This window comes from Hemicordylus capensis, chromosome 5 (assembly GCF_027244095.1).
Source record: "Hemicordylus capensis ecotype Gifberg chromosome 5, rHemCap1.1.pri, whole genome shotgun sequence".
Classification (NCBI taxonomy): domain Eukaryota; kingdom Metazoa; phylum Chordata; class Lepidosauria; order Squamata; family Cordylidae; genus Hemicordylus; species Hemicordylus capensis.
The window spans coordinates 141,170,450-141,192,826 of record NC_069661.1 but is presented as its reverse complement, the minus strand read 5'-3'; the positions used below and the strand labels follow the sequence as shown (position 1 = coordinate 141,192,826).

At 48.2% G+C, this 22,377-nt stretch overlaps 1 protein-coding gene across 11 annotated transcripts in view; it reads right to left on the bottom strand.

Moving 5' to 3' along the window:
- The window catches only part of DMTF1 (cyclin D binding myb like transcription factor 1), a 90,592-nt gene extending 68,907 nt beyond the window's left edge, over positions 1–21,685 (bottom strand). For 3 of the 11 annotated variants that reach the window (XM_053253786.1, XM_053253787.1, XM_053253788.1), the window contains exons 1-3: positions 21,224–21,685; positions 2,733–2,849; positions 857–979 (exon numbers count right to left, since the gene is read on the bottom strand). In XM_053253786.1, coding sequence (XP_053109761.1) covers positions 857–979; positions 2,733–2,849; positions 21,224–21,476 — 493 coding nt within the window. In that variant the 5' untranslated portion in view covers positions 21,477–21,685. Of the gene's footprint in view, positions 1–830; positions 980–2,732; positions 2,850–4,636; positions 4,656–12,650; positions 12,670–13,641; positions 13,661–19,870; positions 20,003–21,223 lie in introns of those variants that run through there. The other 8 variants (XM_053253789.1, XM_053253791.1, XM_053253793.1 and 5 more) reach the window with 7 other exon arrangements.
- Positions 21,686–22,377: the final 692 nt, after the last annotated feature.

Here is a 22,377-nt window from a genome sequence, read left to right as displayed (position 1 = left end):
TTTTCGTCACAGGCCATACTCTCCAAAGCAAGACCTCTCACTGTGGTCACACCTCCTCACCAGCTGTGTTCCCCTAAACTGCTTCCTTCTGACCAGGATCTGAAGTGTTTATAGGAATCTCTACAAGATACACATAACATGTGGAGCATGTGCCTCTTTACATTACATTCTCATGAAATTTCCAGAAAGTGTTCTAATCTGAAAGTTTTTGCTATCTTGCACCGACATCAGCAATGTGGTTAAACAAAACTAAACCCACTCACTTGCCGTATCCACCACCCCAATGACATGCCTGGAAAATATCCTTTGCTCTACCTCACCAGCATAGGCAATGTCTATATTCCTGCAAGTCCCTCTCTTATTTTACTTAGGATCAAATTCCTAGTACAGGTGGACCTCAATATCTGCGGGGGTTCTGTTCTGCGCCTGTACCACGGATATGGAAACGGCAAATCATTGATCCCTATGGGATTGTGGGCGTTAGGTTCCGGCCGATTGTCATGGCAGGGGGAGCCTCTTACCTGTATCTGCTGCTCCCCCTGTCGCACTGCACGCCTCAATTGGCCGAAAATCGTGGGCGGGGGGGTTGTTTTGCTTTTTTAAATGGAAACTATTTTGTGGCTCCTATTCGTAAAATGTTGCCCAGTAATGAACTCCGCGGTCATTTCCAGCTACCCCCAACCTGCCAATATGTGAAATTGACGTGTTTTTTCTTTTCCTCCCCTCGCCCTGCGTATGCCGAGGATGGGTGTCATTTTCCCGACTGCGGATATGCGAAACCACAGATAATGAATCCATGAGTAAGGCGGTACACCTGTATGCAATATTACCTTTCCACTGGCAGTGACCAACTTACTTGGAACTGCAACGACAGAAATGCATGGAGTGGTGTCATCAATACTCTGATCATCTTCAGAGGATAAGCAAAGCCTTTTGTGTGGTGGTTCAGTGCTATCTTCGGAGTCTATTTCATCTGCCTCTAAACACACGCACACAAAAACACACACACACAGAGAAAAAATGCTGTTGATGAAACTCATAAAAAAGCTTGCTCAGCATGTTTCTGTTGCTTAAGTACTTATTACTTAACACACATTAATTCAAGTACTTTCTATAATAATGCAACTGAAAACCCAACTGAATTTTTTTTTTACCAAGTCAAACCAATCAAGACCTTGCTGTCAGGAGCAAAGGCAGCCAGTATAAAATATTCCCAGCCTAATACCATGTAGATAGTTAAAACAGGCCCGTTCTAATGATTTATTCAGACATTTAAAACATAGGTCCTTAATGGAAAGAGCCACCACTATGTTTTATTAAGCAAATAAATAACAGTTTATAAATAACAGTTTATTTTTTCAAAAACATATTAGTTTATATAACTCCAGTGGATGGAATACAACATTTTATGAGTTATGGATAATTAAAATAAACAGTCTAGATCAGTGATGGAAGGTGGGCACTAGGGCTAGTGGGGCGGAGGAGAGCCCATTCGCCAAGGCAGGAGCTCCCCCCAGCCTTACACTTTCCTTCATGCTGGTGGGAGGAAAGCTCGCTGACATGGAGGAAAGCAGGGGCACAGGTTCGGTGCTCAACCTGGGTGCTGCACTAGGCTCAGTGCTGAACGAGGTCTGAACTGGTTTGGTACCATGGGGAGGGGAGTGGCAAGTGGGATCTTTTTTTTAAAAAGGGGGAGTAGGTCCTTACCTGCTCTCCGTCACTGCATACAGCTTACTGCTGTGGTGCCGCTTGTCCCAAGTACCCTTACACAGGACCAGCATGAACGTCTGCATAGGCACAGGTGCCATTTGCTTGGTCAGCAACACCATGCTGATCATGCAATTGGCTTCTGCACATGCGCAGACACCATGTGCATGCTGGCGCCGTGTGGGGGTACTTGGGACGAGCGCTACCACAGCAGGAAGATGCATGTGGTGGCGGAGAGCAGGTAAGGACCTGCTCTCCATTTTTTTAAAAAAAATCCCACTCACCCCTCCCTGCGGTGCCAAACCGGTTCGGACCTCATCCTAACTGGTTCTGCACCGAACCTATGCACAAACCTTGGTTCGTGTACATCCCTAAGCTGCACCAGTTTGGCCTCACCTTGTTGTTCTAGGTTGTGCTCTTTTGTGAACTGAGAGCACAACCTAGAACAGTCACAGCCCCGCTCCCAACCCCACATTGCTGAACAAGCTGGTTTTAAGGGCCCATCCTGCTTTGTTGGTAAACTACGAACTGAAATTACGTGGAGATAACATATAATCAAATAACAGCTGTCTCTACTAAAGGTAAAGTGTGCTGTCAAATCGATTTCGACTCCTGGTGCCCACAGAGCCCTGTGGTTTTCTTTGGTAGAATACAGGAGGGGTTTACTATTGCCTCCTCCCATGCAGTATGAGATGATACCTTTTAGCATCTTCCTATATCGCTGCTGCCTGATATAGTAGCAGCAGGAATTCGAACTGGCAACCTTCTGCTTATTAGTCAAGCATTTCTCCGCTGCGCTACTTAAGGTGACTTAAGTCTCTACTACTACCATGGATATTTCTATATCACTTTTCAACAAAGTTCTCAAAGTGGTTTACATAGGAATAAATGAATGAATGAATGAATGAATCAGATGATTCTCTATTCCCAAAGGGCTCACAGCTTTAAAAAAAAATAAGGTCAACACCAGCAACAGCCACTGGGGGAATCCTATACTTGGGTGGATAGGAACAATTGCTACATACCATCTTGAGGGCAGTGAAGAATAAGGTTCCCGTCAGTATCTTGAGTCAAAGTCACAGAATTAACGGTTTCTACTGTCACTGTGTCAGACTCTTCTTCAACTGTGCTCATACTCAAATCTAAAATGAGAACAAATCACAGATGAGCTATCTTCAGTTTTTATTTTGACTCTCTAACATATCTGCTGTCCCAGGATCAAGACAACCTTATGTTCTGCTAAAATGCTATCCACAGAAAAAACAACTCGTGTGTAAGACCACAACATTATAGCCAAATGTTCAGACCCAGATCCACATCACTCAACATGCTGGTGGTCTGCAATTGCCTGCTTGCACAGATAAGGCCACAAACCAGAGCTCAGCTTTAGGCACATGCAATTTACCTTGCAATGAAGGCTTTGGAAAGAATACTTAGATGCCGTGACGTGTCTATACCTACAAAGATTAGAATCATTCAGACAATGTTTTTTTTCCGTGACACACTATAGATGCAAAAGCTGGACTTTGAAGAAGCAAGATAGAAAAAGTATTGACACTTTTAAACTTTGGTGCTGGGAGGACTTTTGAGGATACCATGGGCAAACAAACAAATGAATCATTGAACAAATCAATCTAGAATTTTCATTCGAGGAACAAATGACCAGGCTCAAACTATCATACTCTGGACACATTATGCAAAAACCCAGCTTCCTTATGAAGTCCATAATGCTAGGAAAAGTTGAAGAAAAGAGAAGAGGACGACCACCAGCAAGGTGGATGGACTCGATTATGACAGCAATGAATGCACCACTGAGAGACCTTAAAGCCAAGCTGAAGACAGATCATCCTGGAGAGAATCTATCTATGTGGTTGCTAAGAGTTGACACTGACTTGATGGCACTTAATCAATCAATCAATGAACCAACCAGCCTTTGGAGATACCTTTGGAGGTCATATACCAAGATGCATGGCATGTGACCACATTTTATTTTTTATTATTATTATTATTTACATTTATATCCTGCTCTTCCTCCAAGGAGCCCAGAGCGGTGTACTACATACTTAGGTTTCTCCTCACAATAACCCTGTGAAGTAGGTTAGGCTGAGAGAGAAGTGACTGGCCCAGAGTCACCCAGCTAGTATCATGGTTGAATGGGGATTTGAACTCGGGTCTCCGCGGTCCTAGTCCAGCACTCTAACCACTACGCCACGCTGGCTCATACAAACATCATACGAACGCAACCTATGGCAGTCTGACTATGCGAGAGGGGAAAGAAAGGGAAAAGTGATGAGGAATAACGGCGAAAGGAAACACACCACCAAACACAAAGGGGCACATGTTTTTCCCCTGCCTGGTCACCAGGAGGTGATTCTTATTTGCCACAGGCAAAAAGCAAGTGGCAATTTACTAGCCTTGACTATTGACTAGGCACTTTCGCAAGTCTAATGCAGGACATATGAGTACAACATACTCACACAGAATAGGAAGCAGAGTAACTGCATAATCTTTGTGTTCTTAGTCCTCACATAAACCCCACCACAGGTCACTGAACACAATCACCTACCAGGCACCTTGAATATCAATGCTCAGCAATGCTAAAATAAACGAAACATGGCAATGGAGACAGCAAGGCACATGTCCTCCATTATATAAGGCACGCTGATCAAGTACTATGATCTCTACAGTTGTATCACCACTGAATGACAATTGGTGGTCTACTTTTATAGTTAGGAGAGTTGTCTAAAAGTGACATATTGATTGGCAGAGACCTCCAATTACTATGGATTCTGTGGATCATGGTTTCTTAGTTGCCACACACTCAATTTTCAGCACAGTTAAGATGTTCAACTATTGCTGAACATAGGAACATAGTGAATTGCCTTATACCAAGTTGGACTACAGGTCCATGTTGCTTAGTACTGTCTACCTTGACTGGCAGTGGCTCTGTAGAGCTTCAAGGAGGCATGTATCTCAGCCCTACCTGGAGATGTTGGTGATTGAACCTGGGACCTTCTGTAAGCTAAGCAGATGTTCTTCCACTGAGCTACAACCTCATCCTAATATAGGCTACCTCTGCCTTGCAAATGCATCCACAAAAGTTACTGTAACAGAATCTGGGCTACTAGGCCTCAAATGAACCAAAGTTACTGTTTAGGGTGAACTGATGATTTTTGGAATGTGTGATCAGGAGGGGCGTGGGGGAACAATGAACAACGGGATTACTGTACTCTGAAGAGCCTACATGCATAGTTGGGACCATAATGTGTCTTGTCTAGAAGAACCATGATTGGTCCTTCTAGGGGGGAGGATGCTCAGTTTACAAGAGCCTATGTATAACTAGATATTAACATAAAGATAAGAATCCTCTCTAATAAAATGCTTGGTGTCCGTCCGTGGACGGACACCAAGCGTGTGTCCGTGCCTCCCTGGCTTGTTCTGGGCATGCGCAGAGCGCATGCCCAGTTCGGCTGAGACAAAACCGGACACAGCCACCAGGCAGCCATCTTGGTGGCTTCACCCGGCTGCAGAAAGAACAGAACTGGCCGCCGCGAAGCTGCGGCCACAGGAATGACATAGACGGCACCGGGGAGACAGGGAGCAAACACCGGGGGCCAAGCAGAAGCCGTTCCGTAAAAGCCTTAAAGAGAAAATGCAGCCCCCGCCATTGCCGCCAAACTCCCACCCCCCCTCCCAACTTCCAAGACCACCTTACCCCGACCCTTCTCAGTTGGCCACAGAAAGACCTGAATTGAAGAGGGAGTGAGGAGCATGCAAGCAGTGCTCCTCTCAGAACAAAGAGTCTGCCCGGACTGGCGCTTTGGGCGGAAAGGACACAAGAGGCGTCCTTTCCGCCCAAAGCGCCAGTTCAGGAAGAGGCATTGCAGAGAGAGAAGCACTGCTTGCAAGCTTCTCTCTCCCTCTACAATTCAGGTCTTTCTGCGGCCAACTGAGAAGGGTCGGGGTAAGGTGGTCTCGGAAGTTGGGAGGGAGGGTGGGAGTTTGGCGGCGACGGCGGGGGCAGCATTTTTTAAAAAAGAGAGAGAAAACAGAAGGCAAAAAGGAGAGATACAAGGACAAGGGAGAGGGGAGAGGGGAGAAAAAAACCAGAGGGCATCAAAAACAAAGAGAAAATGAGAAACAAGCAAACAGAGAGAGAGAGAGAGACAGACAGACAGACAGACAAAATAGAAGAACCACACAGACAAACACACACACACACACACACACTTAAAAATGCATACAGAGAGGGAGAAAAGGCTAGCGCCCGTTATTATAATGGGCTTCAAAACACTAGTGAGTATATAATATACCACCACCATTTTGTGGGGGCTTCACCCCATCACCTGTGTGTGTTAGGTGAAGGCCTGGCCGTGATTCTCATTACGTAATAAAGTGCTTTGAATCTGACAGAAAGGGTGTTGGCCTCTACCTAGAAGGAACCTAGAGTGTAGTATTTCTGCTACATTATCAACACAGTTTTTTTTTTTTTTTAAACTAGCTCACCTGCCTGTGCATATCCATGATAGTCATTTTCTGATTGAAAAGAACAGGCTTTTGTAAAACTTGCCTGCCTGATCACTTGGATGTTTTACGCACAGCAGATTTTACCACAGGTTTACCAGGGGGTTTTACTGCGAACTTAAAGCTGTATCAAAAAACCGCTGAAACTAGTGGAGTTTTTTTACTCTGGAGAAAAATCAGGCTACACTTGGGTGCAGTGGAAAACCCAAATTGAACGTGTGGATGGCTCCCCGATAACTCGCAGGGACTTTGGGGAAAATCTGGCTGATATGTGTACTTGCATCCTCCATTCTGGAGGAGATGCGAGCTAAAAGCAAAAACCTCGTGGTAAAACAGCTGTGCGTAAAACTTCATGGAGACCATTTTTAATTGTTGCAAATAACCAGCTATTTACAAGCCTGGAGTAGTGACCAGCTTTTGTCTATAGTTCTCTTATCAGGACTATAGATTTAGACCAGAAGGGCAAACTTTAAGCTCGTGGAATCTATTATTCTTAAATTATTTTTACTACTACTACTACTACTACTATTGTTTATACAGTCAGACAGGTGTTATTGACTGGTTTGTTTTATCCAAACATTGAGTCCTTTCCAAGGACCTGGAATGGCTGAATTTTATTATCAATATTGTTGCTGTTATTATTATAGATATCATCACAGAATATATTATATTATATTATATTATATTATATTATATTATATTATATTATATTATCTACCATCACCACCAGGGCCAGATGCTAATTAGTGGCTCATGGAGGCAGACCTTTGAATTGAGAAACAGGTTATCTCTGAGCACATGCTAAGTAAGCCCAGAAATTTGTTTTCAGGACTAGAACTAAACTCACAGCCTTTTCACACAAAAACCTACTCTTGGTTTCCCCCAACCCAAAGCTTTCCCTATTTCAGCAGCTTTGTTGGGTGGCGGGGGTGGGAGGGGGAGCCCCACACCTTTCAGTTGTTGTTATTTATTTATTTATTTTAAAAAACATATATATCCCAAATTTAACAGAATTTTAATATTCTGTTAAAAATACACTCAAGGCAGCTCATAATTACAAAGTTTAAACAAAAAAAATTAAAAATGGAAATTAAGCAACTCTAAAAAGTAGTTGAAAGAGAAAAATGGCAACAGCAATTAACAAGGACTAATAACAATATGTACCACTTTTCAACAAATGTTGTCATAAAAAGCAAGGTACTACAGTTTGCTAAAAGACAAGCAGCAAGGTAGATAAATGAGCATTTTTGGCAAGAGCATTCTACAGTTGAGGAGCTGCAGCTGAAAAAGAAACACTGGTCTTACCATGAATGCTTATTTCTCCTCAGAGTAGTATGGAGATCATAAACTACAGGATTAATTTCCACCACTTGCTCCTAGCAGACAGGAACGTTTCAGGTAACAGAAAGTTTGGCCTTGCTCCCAGCAGGCAGTGGGAGCAGTATCCCCAGTTCCGTGACTGTCACATTCCATGGAGATCCATCGTACAGAAATGGTATAAAAGGAAGCAAGGTAACTTAGGCAGAAAAAAAGCAGTCACTTGAATTAGCAGAGGAAACAGGCGAGTGTTTCCCACCAGTGAACTGTCCGACTGATCCAAGGGTGGGCTGGATGACCTCTGCACACTGAGGAGAAGGAACCATTCACAGTAAGATCAATGTTTCTTTCTTCCTCAGAGTAGGAGGCCATCAGCTACAAAGGGACAATGCGGTAAAATGCAGGTGGAAGTGGATTAGACAGTGACCACTTGTTGGAGTACCATCCACCCAAACGCAACCTGTATGGAGGCAAAGGTGTTTATTTTATAGTGTTTGAAAGGCTAAATGGAAGACCAGGTAGCCACCTTGCATATCTCAGACAGTGAGGTCTGGGCAGAGAAGGCAGCGGTGGTAGAGGGGCTGCATGTTGAATGTGCAGTAATGGCCTGCGGAACTGGAAGGGATGAAGCCTGGTATGCTATGACAATGCATGCCCTTATCCAGCGTGCAAGAGTCACTTTTGTGACTTTGGACCCTAGGGAAGCACTATGGAAGGAAACAAAGAGTGCCTCTGACGTACGGAATTCCTTAGTTCTGCTAATATAAATGTGCAGAGCCCTGCACTCATCAAGCTTATGCCAGGGATGCTCCTTAGGGTGCTTTGGTCCAAAGCAAAAGGAGGGGAAAACTACCTCTTGCATGCGGTGAAAGGAGGAGTTGAATTTAGGAATGAAGGTAGGGCAGTTTTCAAGACCACGGAATCTGGATGGAAAATACAGAGCTCCTTCCAAACCGAGAGCACCCCCAGTTCTGAAACCCTGCAGGCAAATGTAATGGCAAACAAGAAAATGACCTTATAAGAGAGGAGCTTGAGTGGAATGGATGCCAGCAGCTCAAAGGTGCCCTGCATTAGAGAGTTACGGACCTTCTTAAGATTCTAGGAAGGGAACCAGTGGACTGGAGGCAGAGCTATGTCGGTGGCCCCATGTAAAAAAATGGGAAATGCGTGGGTGCAGTAGGAATCTGAGTTTACGCTCTGAGAACAGTGCAGAAGTCTGGAGAAAGGTCAAAACCTATGGAATAGATGCTGAAAGGGGGTCTACCACTTCTTCCACGTCCAGTGAAGGGAAGCAGCCCATATAGTCTGATAAATATGATTATTAAAAGGGCAACATGATGACAAAAACTGTATTCTCTACTGCCCTGGAATACAACTCTGTCTCTAAGATCATGCACTCAAACTAATGCATGGTGTTGTAAACAATCTGGGCCTGGGTGTAATAGGGGTCCCTGAGACAGCACGTCTGACCATTGAGGCAGGCACCATGGGGGAACGTTGGCGAGAGCCAGCAGATTGGTGAGCTCTTATTTCTGCCCTTCCTATGCACAACTTGCATAGAACTTTCTATGCACAACCTGCATAGAACTTTCTATGCACAACTTGCATCTACTCTATTTTATTCTTGGTGCCCAAGAGACATGAATCATAGTGTGTAATCCTGAACCTCAGGCGGCTCAACCACTTCATTCACAAGTGGAGGTTCCGCATGGAGGCCTTGAGGTCCATCAGGCCGTGCATGTTTGGTCACATGGGTTCATGGTCAATGAAACCAAGAGTTACCTAGCACCATCCCAGGCATTGCAGCATCTAGGGGCCTGCTTCATCACCATCATAGCAACTATCTCCCTGCCCCCAGACAGAAAGGAGAAGATTTGCATTTTAGTGCTCGTTGTATTGTTGCAGAGTTCTCAGGCAGAGCTCATGTCGCTGGCTCATGTGTTAGGCTCCACAATTGCATGCATAGAATGCGTGCCCTGGGCACAGTGACCCCTGTAGCGGTTCCTCCTACAATTTCAAAGCTAGATAGCAACTCACACCTACAGGACAATAGTCTTGATGCCCCAGGTGTGTCAGTCTCTACGGTCATCACCACGGATGCAAGTATAGTCTGCAGCAACAGGGTGGCACAAAGGCACTGGACACCCTCAGAACATCACAGCATAAATTAACTCAAGTTTCGAACCATCAGACTTGCTCAGATTCGCTTCTTGCCCCTGCTAACTTGGCAGGCACCCTTTTAACGTGGTGATTCTCTTTATTTAGCAGGGGGAGAGTAACTGGCCCTATCCACCCCCAGCATAGTACTTCCAGTAACTGTTGCTGGCGTCTATCTTACATTTCTTTTTAGATTGTGAGCCCTTTGGGGACAGGGATCCATCTTGTTTATTTATTATTTCTCTGTGTAAACCGCTTTTGAAACTTTGATTGAAAAGTGGTATATAAATATTTTTGTTGTTATGCAACAGGAGCATGTTTTGATTCTGACAGACAACAAAACTGCCAAATCTCATGTGAACTGGCAGGGAAGGACATAAGATCACAAGAACATAATAACAGCCCTGCTGGATCAGGCCTAAGGCCTATCTAGTCTAGCATCTTGTTTCACACAGTGGCCCACAGATGACCAGGTCCAGGTCTCTGATGGAGGAAGCCAATCATCTTTTACAATGGGCTAAACTTCACCTGGTCTCAATCAGGGCAGGGCACCTCAGCAGCTCTGCCAACACCCAGGCGAATTGGCTCAGTCACCAGATGGTGGACCCTGTGGACTGGACTCCTCCCCAGGTTGTCCCAAAGGATCAAGTATCTCCTGGGCACACCCCGGTCAATCCCTGAATCTGAGAGATCTTGAATCTGAAAGATCTCCAGTGGGCAGGGTGCATTGGCACACGGAGAGAAGCCTTGGTAAGGTCTATGGAGACCGGAAAGTCTTCTGGGGCTATGGCCTCCTTGATGGACCTCAAGGCCTCCATGCGGAACCTCCACTTGTGAATGAAGTGGTTGAGCCACCTGAGGTTCAGGATTACACACTATGATTCATGTCTCTTGGGCACCAAGAATAAAATAGAGTAGATATCTCTACATAATACTGTCGATGGCACTAGCTCTATTGCTTGGTTCTGAATCAGGAGACTACTTGCCTGATTCATAAGCCAATCTTTGACTGCATTTCTAGAGCCCTGAGAGACAATGAAATGGAGCACAGAAAGGCGGCTAGATCTAGGCAGTAGCCCTTTGTAAGTGTATCAAGTACCCAGATATCTTGAGTGGAAGTGGCCCACATTGAGATGAGGTGCTGCAACCTGCCTCCCACAGGAAGGCAGTAGTCCCTCTAATTCTCTTCATCTCTGTGCGGAATGAGTTTTGTTCTGGGCGGCAGTCTCAAAGCAGTGTGTGCGCATGTGAATTCAGAATGAGGCCTTCCTGATTCAACCTGAGCTGGATCTAAAATGAACTGAGTGGACATCAAAAAACTTGTGAGGCAACAGTGCAGGAAGGTTGTCAGTTCTGCCCTTGTTCTGGCTGGAGGAGTGTGGTGCTGTGGGCCTTTCAAAATCCTGTCCTATTTTTTGCTCCCCATTGGAGACAGCCGGATCGTTGAAAGGACCGGCTGTTCCTAAACCAACAGAACAGCTTGGAAGAATGAAATGAATGCTGGTTAGTGCGGAAAGACCTGCGTGTATCTCTGTGGCAGGAAGGCATGACAGAGGGCGTGGCTTTATTTCTTGTCCCGTGTCTAGACCAGAATGGACTCAAGAGATTCACTAAACAGCTTGCCCCTCATGAATGCCATGGAGGCCAAGTTAAACTTGGATTTAGCATCAACGTGGCAGTTCTTAAGCCATAAGGCTCTGTGAATAGCTACATTCACAGCTATTATTCTGGAGGCTGCCTGGATGGAGTCCAGGCTGGCATCTGCCATAAAGGCAGCAGCCTTTACCAGCTCGTTCTACCTGTGAGAGCAGGTCTTCTACCCAGAGCACAGAGGCCCTTGCAAAAATCGATGTGGAGGTTGCCACCCCCAGCACAGTACCTCCAGTGACTGTTGCTGGCATCTATCTTACGTTTCTTTTTCAATTGTGAGCCCTTTGGGGACTGGGAGCCATCTTTCTTTCTTATTTATTTATTTTATTTGTTGTTGTTGTTGCTCACAGGACTTATGGAGAAGGGTGTTATTCTTCTTGTCCTCAGGTGCTTTAAGATGTTTGTCTTTGTCTTTATTCATGTCCGCCCCGGATAAAAAGCCTGAGACAAGTGCATCAATGGGAGGGATGGAGAGTTCCATTGCTTCACCAGGCAGGCCATAGAAGTTTTTTTTAAAGGAACCAATCTGCTTAGTACAAGTTGGGCTAGCCCACTCTGCAAGCATAGTATTGTGAGGGGTGGCGGGGAGGGAACAACTAGTTGTTGGTGACTAGTGGCCAGGAAAACATCCTGTGACCACGAATGACTGGGGTGTAGTGTCCAATGACTCTGTAGGGGTACAGAAGCAGCATTCATTAATGCTTTAATTAATTAATGTTTTAATGTAAACCACCCTGACTCTTTTGGAAGGGTGGTATAAAAGTTTTAATAATAAATAAATAAATAAAATTACTCTCTTAGCCTTGGCCAACAGAACCTCATAGCATCCTGAGAAAAACAAACATGAAATAGGATTAACTGGCTGAGAAGACTGATCCTCAGAAAGCTCACCCTCCTCCTTATCCGTAGTGGTGTGGTTAGCCATGTACCCAGGCTCTGATTTCAAGACTGGAATCGTCACCAGTAACAGTGGTAGGGCAAAGAAGGTGCGACTGGGCAGCGTGGTGTGACAAGGGTGTCTGGTTTCTGGGGATTCTCCCTAGAACCTGAAGATGAGTGGTGGCTCCTTCTGTGCCTCAAGGTCTACCCAGTCTGTCAGGGCTGCAGTCAGAAGAAGAATCTGCCCCTTGTGTCAGGATACGGGCTTCACATCAGGCACACATCTGTGTCTTGTGTGCCTGATGTGGGGCATTGGGTTGGCAGCTAGGCATCTGGGCCCTCAATTCTTTAGCTACCAGCTCCTTGACGAACTGAGAGATCATGGGGTTATGTCCTCAACTCTCTCTACTCACTACCTCTTTAATTCAGGCACAGAGGTCCTGGGACATGTGCTGATCCCAGCTCAATGTACTCATTGGTGTCATCTATGCCATAGCCTGGAGAGATGCCGCCCAATCACCATTGTTGCAGCTCTGGCAGTGCTGTCAATGCTGGGGGCCACAACTGCACTTCCACAGTAACCCCCGCTGATGCTTGTGTTGCCTCGAAGGCCCAGCCAGCACCTTATCCTGCAGCTAGTTTGGCTGCTGCAGTAGATCATGCATTACCTCTTTGAGGCTGTGTGGTGCCTGTTTGGGTGGCTGGTGACCACATGGGACCTCACTGATACCATGCAAACACAGCACCAATGAAAGCTGGGTAGGACTGTAAGAAGACTTGGCAGAGCTGCACGTGCCAATATTGGTGGGGACTGGAGCTGTTGGCCCACTGTGCGGCTGGGTGAGAGGCCCTGGGGCTTCACCCCAGCTGCATGCTCCAAGGGGTGATGCTGACTGGATGAGCAGCGCCGCTGGCACGAGCAGCGGGGCTGGTGTGGTCTGTGAGAAGACCATGGGTGTAGTGGTGGGGAGCATCCTGGCTGGTTGCTCCAGCGGAGCGGCTGGTGGCATCAACGTCAGAGTGGCCGCAAGTGGCCCAATTGAGGGCTCTAGCAGTGTAGGCGAGTGTTCTACATGGGGAGGAAAGAGGCAGGCTGACCAACTGGAACAGCTAGCCAGGCCCACAGGGAAGTTGTACGGATGGGTCTGGACCAGTCATTGTAAAGGCCTCCGGATTGTCCGGACCAGTCCGGACCTGGCCGGTTCGGTTCGGGTGGAGGGGGTTTCTTTAAGGGAGGGGAGGGTTTACTTACCCCTCCCGCCGCTTTGCCCCCTCCAGGGCTCATATATATTGTAATAATTGGGGTGACAGGATACCGCCCTGCCGCCCCTTGTCCCTCTGAATGCCGCCTCCAGGACAGGGTGGGCGTGCGCGCGGCTCTGCGAAGGAAAGATCCCGAGGACTCACGTTTTAAAAGTTAACTACCGATGGCAATGGTAAACCCCAACGAGAAGCCGGCACAGCACCGAGCCAGCCTCCGGCGCCTCTCCGCTCGGCGGCTCCCCCATCCTGAGCCGCCACCAGCAGCCACTGCGAGGAGCTCCGCCAGAGAGGATGCGCCGACACGCCCAGCCCACCCTCACTTCCGGCTCCCAGGCGACTTCCCCCCACATGCAGTGTGGCCCGATGGGAGGAGGAGAAGCAGGCAGCCACCCTGTATGTGGGGGGAAGTCGCCTGGGAGCCGGAAGTGAGGGTTGGCTGGGCGCGTCGGCGCGTCCTCCCTGGCGGAGCTCCTCGCAGTGGCTGCTGGCAGCAGCTCAGGATGGGGGAGCCGCCGAGCAGAGCGGCGCCGGAGGCCGGCTCGGTGCTGTGCCGGCTTCTCGTTGGGGTTTACCACTGCCATCGGTAGTTAACTTTTAAAACGTGAGTCCTCAGGATCTTTCCTTCGCAGAGCCGCACGCACGCCCACCCCGTCCTGGAGGCGGCATTCAGAGGGACAAGGGGTGGCAGGGAGGTATCCTTCTGCCCCAATTATTACAATACAAGTAAATTTTAGCCCGTTGAATAACGGGCGCTAGGAAGAGAAGGGGCCCAAATTCGCCCTCCCAGCTGCCTGACTTCCCCTTCCCCGCACCCCCCCAAAGGAAAAAGGGGCTCCGCCGCCGCCGCCGCCGCCGCCGCCGAAAACCGCCCTCCCGCCCTCCCAGCTGCCCGAGCCCTCCTCACCTGGGTCAGCCCGCAACAGCTGGGCAAAGTGCAAGCATGTTTTTCAAAGGTAAAGAGAGGAGCTCGCGAACAGAGCTCCTCTCTGTGCTAAGCCTCTTCTCGAATTGGTGCTTGGGCGGTGAAGGACGTCCTTCGCCGCCCAAGCACCAGTTCGAGAAGAGGCTTAGCACAGAGAGGAGCTCTGTTCGCGAGCTCCTCTCTTTATCTTTGAAAAACATGCTTGCACTTCGCCTGGCTGTTGCGGGCTGACTCGGGTGAGGATGGCTCGGGCAGCTGGGAGGGTGGTTTTCGGCTGCGGCAGTGGCCGTGGAGGCCCTTATTCCTTTGGGGGGGGGGGTGCGGGGAAGGCGGGATCGGGCTCCTGGGAGGGCGGTTGGCGGCGGCCGCCGCGGTGGCATTTTCCTGGGCCATGTTGGCCCTTGTTCATGTGGGGGGGTGCGGGGAAGTCGGGCTCTAGTGCGGGGAAGTCGGGCCCCAAAGTCCCCCCCCCGCCCGGCTGTAGCGGCGACGGCAGGCCTCGGCGGCGGCTCCGCCACCACCTCGGCCAGCTTCCCCCGCCGCCTCTTTCCCCTCCACCTCTTTCCTATCTTCGCGGCGGCCGCTTCTGGCCCCGCCGTTTCCCTCGCCGCCTCTTCCCGGCTTCTTCTGGGCGGCCGTTTCTGGCCGCCCAAGATGTCCGCCGGGTCCTGGCAGTCGTGCCTCCCTGGCCTGTTCTGGGCATGCGCTTCGCACATGCCCAGAACCGCCAAGGGAGGCACGGACACCAAGCGTTTTATTATAGAGGATATATGAGCCCTGGAGGGGGCAAAGCGGCGGGAGGGGTAAGTAAACCCTCCCCGCCCTTAAAGAAACCCACCCCACAGTGCCGGACCACAGCTCTGCGGTTCCGTGCACACTCCTAGGAAGTTGCAGGTGACTGCAAAGTGGCCTGAACCGGGTCCCCCATTTCACCCTGTGTGTGAGCGGCAAGTGAGTTGCTGTAAGCTATTTGCAGCAAAATATGCTCACTTTGCCTTGGGCCCGCCTTGGACTGCCCCGCTTTTAGTTTTGGTTTGGCCCATGCCGCACTTTCATGCTTCAATATGGCAGCTACCACTTTCCCATTTTCATGCCCTGGTAACCCATGCTGAGGAGAGGCCGAAAGATGGCAGCACTTCCTGGAGGTCTTGGCCTTGGCATGGGCCCTACCTTGCTCTTCAGTACCAAGATCCTCAGAGAGGAAACCGGTCAAAGGCTCCCCCACCTGGGACAGATCCATAGAGGGTAAGGAAAGGGGGAGACAGAAGAAACCAAATAAAGCCCCCCCTTTTTTTAAAGGGGAAAAGGATAGGGAGAGTTCAGCTCATGATCATGAAAATAGCAATTGAAGACAAAGAGGAAGACTGACAGCTGGATGGCAAGGGAGGGTAATGGGAGTAGGAGTGCCAGCTGATGCATCTACCAGGAGCGTGACAGAGCCAGAACTGGAGCAGTGCCACTGCCTGCTGGTAGGAAGGCTAGACTTCCTGTTACCTGAAACTTTACCTGAAATCAGCTCCAGAAGGGGCTGGGAGAGGAGTCCCAGACTATTATGAGTGGAAACTCTAGCACTTCAGAGAGGAAAAGACCTTTATTTTTGTCAGATTAGTATACCGTCTTTCATTACAAAATTCCAAGGTGGTTTACTGTTTGTTTAAAACAATACAAATATATTAAATGCATAAAACTAATATTAAATTTCAATATTAAAACAGTACAAATCTATTCAAGTTGGCAGAAACCTGTGGGAGCAGGCAGTCCTTCAGATATCTGGGGCCCAAACTGTTAAGAGCTCTAAAGGTCAACCAGCACCTCGGACTGGATCCAGAAACAAACTGGCAGCCCATGCAACTCTTTCAGAATGAGCATAATATCATCCCAACAGGCAACTCCAGATAAAATCCTAGCTGCCGCATTTTGCATTAGCTTCAGTTTCTGAATATTCTTCAAAGGCAGACCCATGTAGAGCACATTACAGTAATCCAGTCATGATGTGACTAAAGCATGGGTAAGTGTGCCTTGATTTGCCTTCTCAAGAAAGGTTTGTAGCTGGCACACTAGCCAAAGGTGTGCAAAGGCACCCCTGGCCACCGCTGGTATGTTTCCCAGACTATGGGAAACACCTACATCGGGCAGCAGCGATATAGGAAGATACTGAAAGGCATCATCTCATATTGCACGGGAGGAGGCAATGGTAAACTGCTCCTGTGTTCTACCAAAGAAAACTACAGGCCTCTGTGGGCGCCAACTTTACAGCACACTTTACCTTTTTAAAAAATTGTGGTTCACTGCTTCCTTGAGGCATGATATCTTGCCCTGCCTTAATGAAGCATTGATTATAGTCTCCAACCATCTGTCTGTACCCACCCCAGCAGATTTTATTAGCCATAAAGGGCAAGACTCTAGAGCGCATGATGTTGCCCACACACTAGCCAGGATCTTTCCCACATCCTCAGGCTGTACTAACTGAAAAGAATCCAACACAAAAGGACTAGATGGTGCCCAAGACACATCTGCTTGAACTGCCAAAACCCTGAGTCCAAATTGGCATGGATGCAAGTGACTTTATCTGCAAAGTGCCATACAAACTGGTCACAACAGGCTGTAGATGATTCCCCCCCCATTATGCGTGGGATGTGTGAAGCAATAACTTTCCTATACGGAACAGCTCTACTGGCCTGCACTGAGCAGATGCAATGAAGGCGGAGAAAAAAACATTTATTTGCCAAGCCCACCACCACAGAGTAGTCCCTAAAATGGGCTCTAGCCTGTGTTCGGCTGGATTTATTATGACTCTTCCTCCAGCATTGTTCCAGTCATTGTCAGAGTTGTTTCATTGCTCTGAGCTCTTAGGAAAACCAAGGAACAGAATGGGCTCCACCAAGTTGGAGATGGCATTTAGGAGGGACCAAGTCAATAGCCCAGGCCACCTCCACATTTCAGAGATTCACCAGGGCCTCATCAGAGTTGCCAGCTCTGAACACTGAGAACTCCCCGAGGGCTGTCTGAAAACTGAGCACATCTATAAGCCTCTGTAAGTGGACTATTCTAGACTGAGCAGTCAAACTAAACCCCACCTGACAATGAACTGTTCATGACAAGTGAGTTACATTAAACTCCCCCACCTCCAGATCATTTATTCCCTGGTCAGCAAAAACCAGATCCAGAGTCTGTCCCACCACGTGTGTAGGGCCCAATACTAAATGAGATAAGACAAACACTTGAAATTCTGAGATTACCTAACCAAGCACCTGGAAAAGATGCTGCTGTTAATTTGGAAATTCAGTCTGACACTATTTCATTTCGGAACTGAATTCCAAAGGCAGGCAATTCATATTCATGGGAGGGAATGCAGTTTATGAAACTAGTTGTTTATTGCTGAGGTGCAATAAGCCGAGATGGCTGCTGGACCCAATAGGATTCCAAAAAAACCTTGGAGGATTTTAATGGTCCTGCCAGTGATTCTGTCGATATCATGGTGGGAACCTGGAATAGGGAAAACACCAGGGCTGTAGACACGATCACACTTAAGCATCCCTTCCAACCTGCTTTAAAAGTGGCCCCTTGGTATAAAGAGGAGTTGCGGGGTCTGAAAAAGCAAGGTAGGTGACTGGAGTGCAAGTGTTGGAAAACTCGGCTCAAAATCGACAGGACACAGCATACAGCCTATTTGAAGGTTTATACAGAAGCAGTGCATGTGGCAAAAAAACAATTCTGGTCTGCACGCATTGCTTCTGCAGGTTCATGTTCAGCAGAGCTGTCCTGGGTTGTGAGCAGTTTGATTCAGGCTCCATTTCAAACCAGTTCCCGGAGACTTTGTTCTGCTATGATGCCTTTAATGTGTTCTTTGTAGACAAAATCTCTTGTATTCGGGCTGACTTGTACTCCAGAGTCTATTAGGGTGGTGTATAGCAATCCCTCTTGCAGTATTAGATTGGATAAGTTTCAATCTGTGATGCCTGAGGACGTGGACAAGCTGCTTGGGGTGGTGCGGCCTACCACTTGTTCTCTGGATCCTTGCCTGATTTGGCTGTTATCTAGCAGGAAAATTGTTGGAGATGGCCTAGTTAATATCATTAACTCATCACTGAGGGAGGGTAGGATGTCTCCTTGTTTGTTTGTTTATTACATTTTATATCCCACTCTTCCTCCAAGGAGCGCAGAGCGGTGTACTACATACTTAGGTTTCTCCTCACAACAACCCTGTGAAGTAGGTTAGGCTGAGAGAGAAGTGACTGGCCCAGAGTCACCCAGCTAGTATCATGGCTGAATGGGGATATGAACTCAGGTATCCCCGGTCCTAGTCCAGCACTCTAACCACTACACCATGCTGGCTCTGTTTGAAGGAGGCAATGATTAGACCACTTAAGAAACCTTCACTAGTTCCCTCAGTGATGGATAGTTACAGGTCAGTCCCATCTCCCGTGGTAGGGCAAGGTGATTGAGAGAGTGGTGGCTAACCACCTCCAGGCAATTTTGGAGGAAACCAATTATCTAGACTCATTTCAAATTGGCTTTAGAGCAGGCTATGGGGCTGAGTCTGCCTTGGTTGGCATGATGGATGCCCTTTACCAGGGAATCAACAGAGGGAGTATGACTCTGTTGGTTCTTTTGGATCTCATGGCAGCGTTTGATACCATCTACCATGGTATCCTTCTGGATTGCCTAGGGAAGTTGGGGATAGGAGGCACTGCTTTGCAGTGGTTGTGCTCCTATCTCTCAGGCATATTCCAGATGGTGGAGCTTGGTGACGGCTGCTCTTCAAAATGCGAGCTATTATATGGAGTCCCTTAGGGCTCCATTCTGTCACCAATGCTTTTAAACATCTACAAGAAACCGCTGGGTGAGGTCATCAGGAGATTTGGTGCAGGGTGTTATCAGTATGCTGATGATACTTACATCTATTTCTCCTTATCATCATCATCATCATCATCATCAGGAAATGGCATTCACTCCCTAAATGCCTGCCTATAGGCAGTAATGGGCTAGATGATGGATAACAAATTGAAGCTGAATCCAAGCAAGATGCAGGTGCTCATTGTGGGGGATCAGAATTTGAGGGATGAGCTTACACTTCCCCAGAAGGAACAGGCATGCAGCTTGGGAGTACTCTTGGATCCAGTCCTCACCCCCCCCCCCAGTATCTCAGGTGGAGGCTATGGCCAGGAGCGCTTTCTATCAACTTTGGCTGATTTGACAGCTGCTTCTATTCCTTGATGAGAACAATCTCAAAACGGTGGTGCATCAGCTGGTAACCTCCAGGCTTGTCTATTGCAATGCACTCTATGTGGGGCTGCCTTTGTGTTTAGTTCGAAAACTTCAGTTAGTTCAAAATGCGGCAGCCAGACTGGTCTCTGGGGTAACCCGGAGAGACCATATTATGCCTGTTTTAAAACAGCTGCATTGGCTGCCGATATGTTTCCAGGCGAAATACAAAGTGCTGGTTATTACCTTTAAAACTCTGAACGGTTAACTTAGAGAGCAACTTCTTCGGTATGATCCCCATCGCTCATTGAGGTCATCTGGAGAGGTCCGTCTCCAGTTACCACGGGTACATCTGGTGGCGACTCAGAACCGGGCCTTCTCTGTAGCTGCTCCTGGCCTATGGAATGCACTCCCGGCAGATATCTGCAGTTTAGGCTTACTGGTGGCCTTTAAGAGAGCCCTAAAAACTTATTTGTTTGGCCTGGCCTGCCCAGGATTTTAAATTGTTTTGGGGTATTTTAATTGTTTTTATATTGTTTAAAGTAGTGTGTTTTAGATGGTGTTTGTTTTATGTCTTTTTAAACTTGTGCCTTTGGATGGGGCGGTCTATAAATATATAATAAATAAATAAGCAAGGAAGCAAAGCAAGCAAGGATGTGTATTTGGGGGTGCAGAACAGGCAAGCACTTTGGGGAGCAGAGTGCAGCATTACATTATTGCACCACTGTGAAGTGCTTCAGGGGTACAATACAAGGAAAGAAAGAATAATTGGCAATACAATTATTTGGCTCATATATATTCTGGCAGTTTAAGGGGTATTTCAGAGAGGTGTGACAGATGAGAAGGTGAGAGATGTCAGCATTGGAAGGGGTTGGTGAGTGGGAGACAAAGAGAGAGGCAGTGTAACATTTGCAGTGGGGATACAACAGAAGATGAGGAGGAGAAAGAATAATTGGCAGTATTACATTCTGACAGCTTATGGAGTAGGACTGTCAATTATGTTTCCGCCCTCCCCTTTATTCCTATCGCAACCCCCAGAAACATACATTGTCATTCCACATTGCAAATGTTGCACCGCATCTCCTCCTCTCTCTTTTTAATTAAACTGGCATCTCCCTCTCCCTCCACTCCTACTATACCCCTGCAATACCATAAGCAGTACAAGCATGCATTTTAAGGATGCAAGAGAAGAGGAAAGTGCTGGAGATGCTAGAATAACTGGAGAAAGGGATCGAGGAGGAGAAATGTAACACTGCACATGCAATACAGAAAAATAACATTGGGGCGGGGGGGAGGGGGCGTTATCCTCTGCCACTGGGACCCCATTCAAGGTCCAGCGCCATGGCCTGGCGGTCTGTCCCGACTTCGGAGGGCCGTTTGCGCGGTGGGCTGAGGGCAAAGAGTTGAGGAGCCCGACAGACGTCCGCCCTTCCTATGCTGCTGCCGCCGCCTCTCTCCCCTCCGCAGAGCAGGCCCTGCCATCCTCAGGGCCAAACAGCCTCCGCAAGAGAGGGAGCTGTAAGGGCGCTCCCAAGAGCTCCCCTCCGCCACCAACCAGGCCCGACCGCAGCCCAGCCAACCCTGGCGCGCACCACTTACTTCCTGTTTTGGGTCCGGGCACTTGAGAAACCAGGATGAAGGCTCCGAAGTACCAGGATGGAAGCGCCCGCCTGAGCGGCCGCAGCAGCAACGGAGGGAGGGAGGCAGGAGAGGGCGGGGAGAAAGAGAGAGAGGTGGAGGGAGGGAGGGAAGGAGCAGGGGGTGGCTCAAGGCGGGGAGGGAGGGAGGCAAGCAGGAAGCGAGCCCGCCCCCTTGGCTTCCGCCCAGGGAACTGCAGCCTTGGCTGCAACATAAATCACCCCAGAAGGGCACCGGAGAGTCCCCGCCGTCTCGCCCGTCGTTCGTCACTTAATGCCGCCTGCTCGCCTGTGAAGACAGGGAGAGGGGATTCTTCGTCTTCCACAAGACGGGAGACGTCCTCCCCTCTCACTACTGGGCAGGGTGACCACATGCCAAGAAGGGGCAGGGCTCCTCTGCTTTTAAAAATAGTCGGACTCGACAGTGTGGCATTCCAGGTGGTCCGTGGTCTAGTCATGCAGAAGGGAGGCAAGCCGAAAGCCATGAAATCCTTTACTCCGCAAAGGGATGCACTGATAAATCGAGCACCGAATGCCGCTTGGAAAGCACTGGTGTGTTTTTAGTAGTCATAGGAATGCCCCGAGTTCTCCAAATGGCTTAGAAGACGTGATAGGAAGGATAAATAAAACCAGTTGCTTCTACAGCAGTTCTCGAAGAAACAAGAGCCTTGTTGGCACCGTAGACATAACAGTGCTGTCCGAAGCAGGCTTTCTCCGAAGCAGTCCTGTTGAGCTCAGTGGGGCTTTACTACCTCGTAACTGTGCTTAGGATCGACACACTTGACTGGGAATAAATCCAATTGAATTTAGTGGGTAAACATGTGTAGGATCGGGCTCCAACAGATTTAGTGTGGCATAACTTTTGTGCACCAGATATCACTTTGTATCTATCACTAAAGGTAAAGTGGGCCGTCGAGTCAGTTTGACTCCTGGCAACCACAGAACCCTGTGGTTTTCTTTGGTAGAATACAGGAGGGGTTTACCATTGCCTCCTGCACACAGTGTGAGATGATGCCTTTCAGCACCTTCCTGTATCGCTGCTGCCCAATATAGAAACATACCAGCAGGGCAGCCTCTTGCTCACAAGGCATGTCATTTCCCCGCTGTGCCATCTAT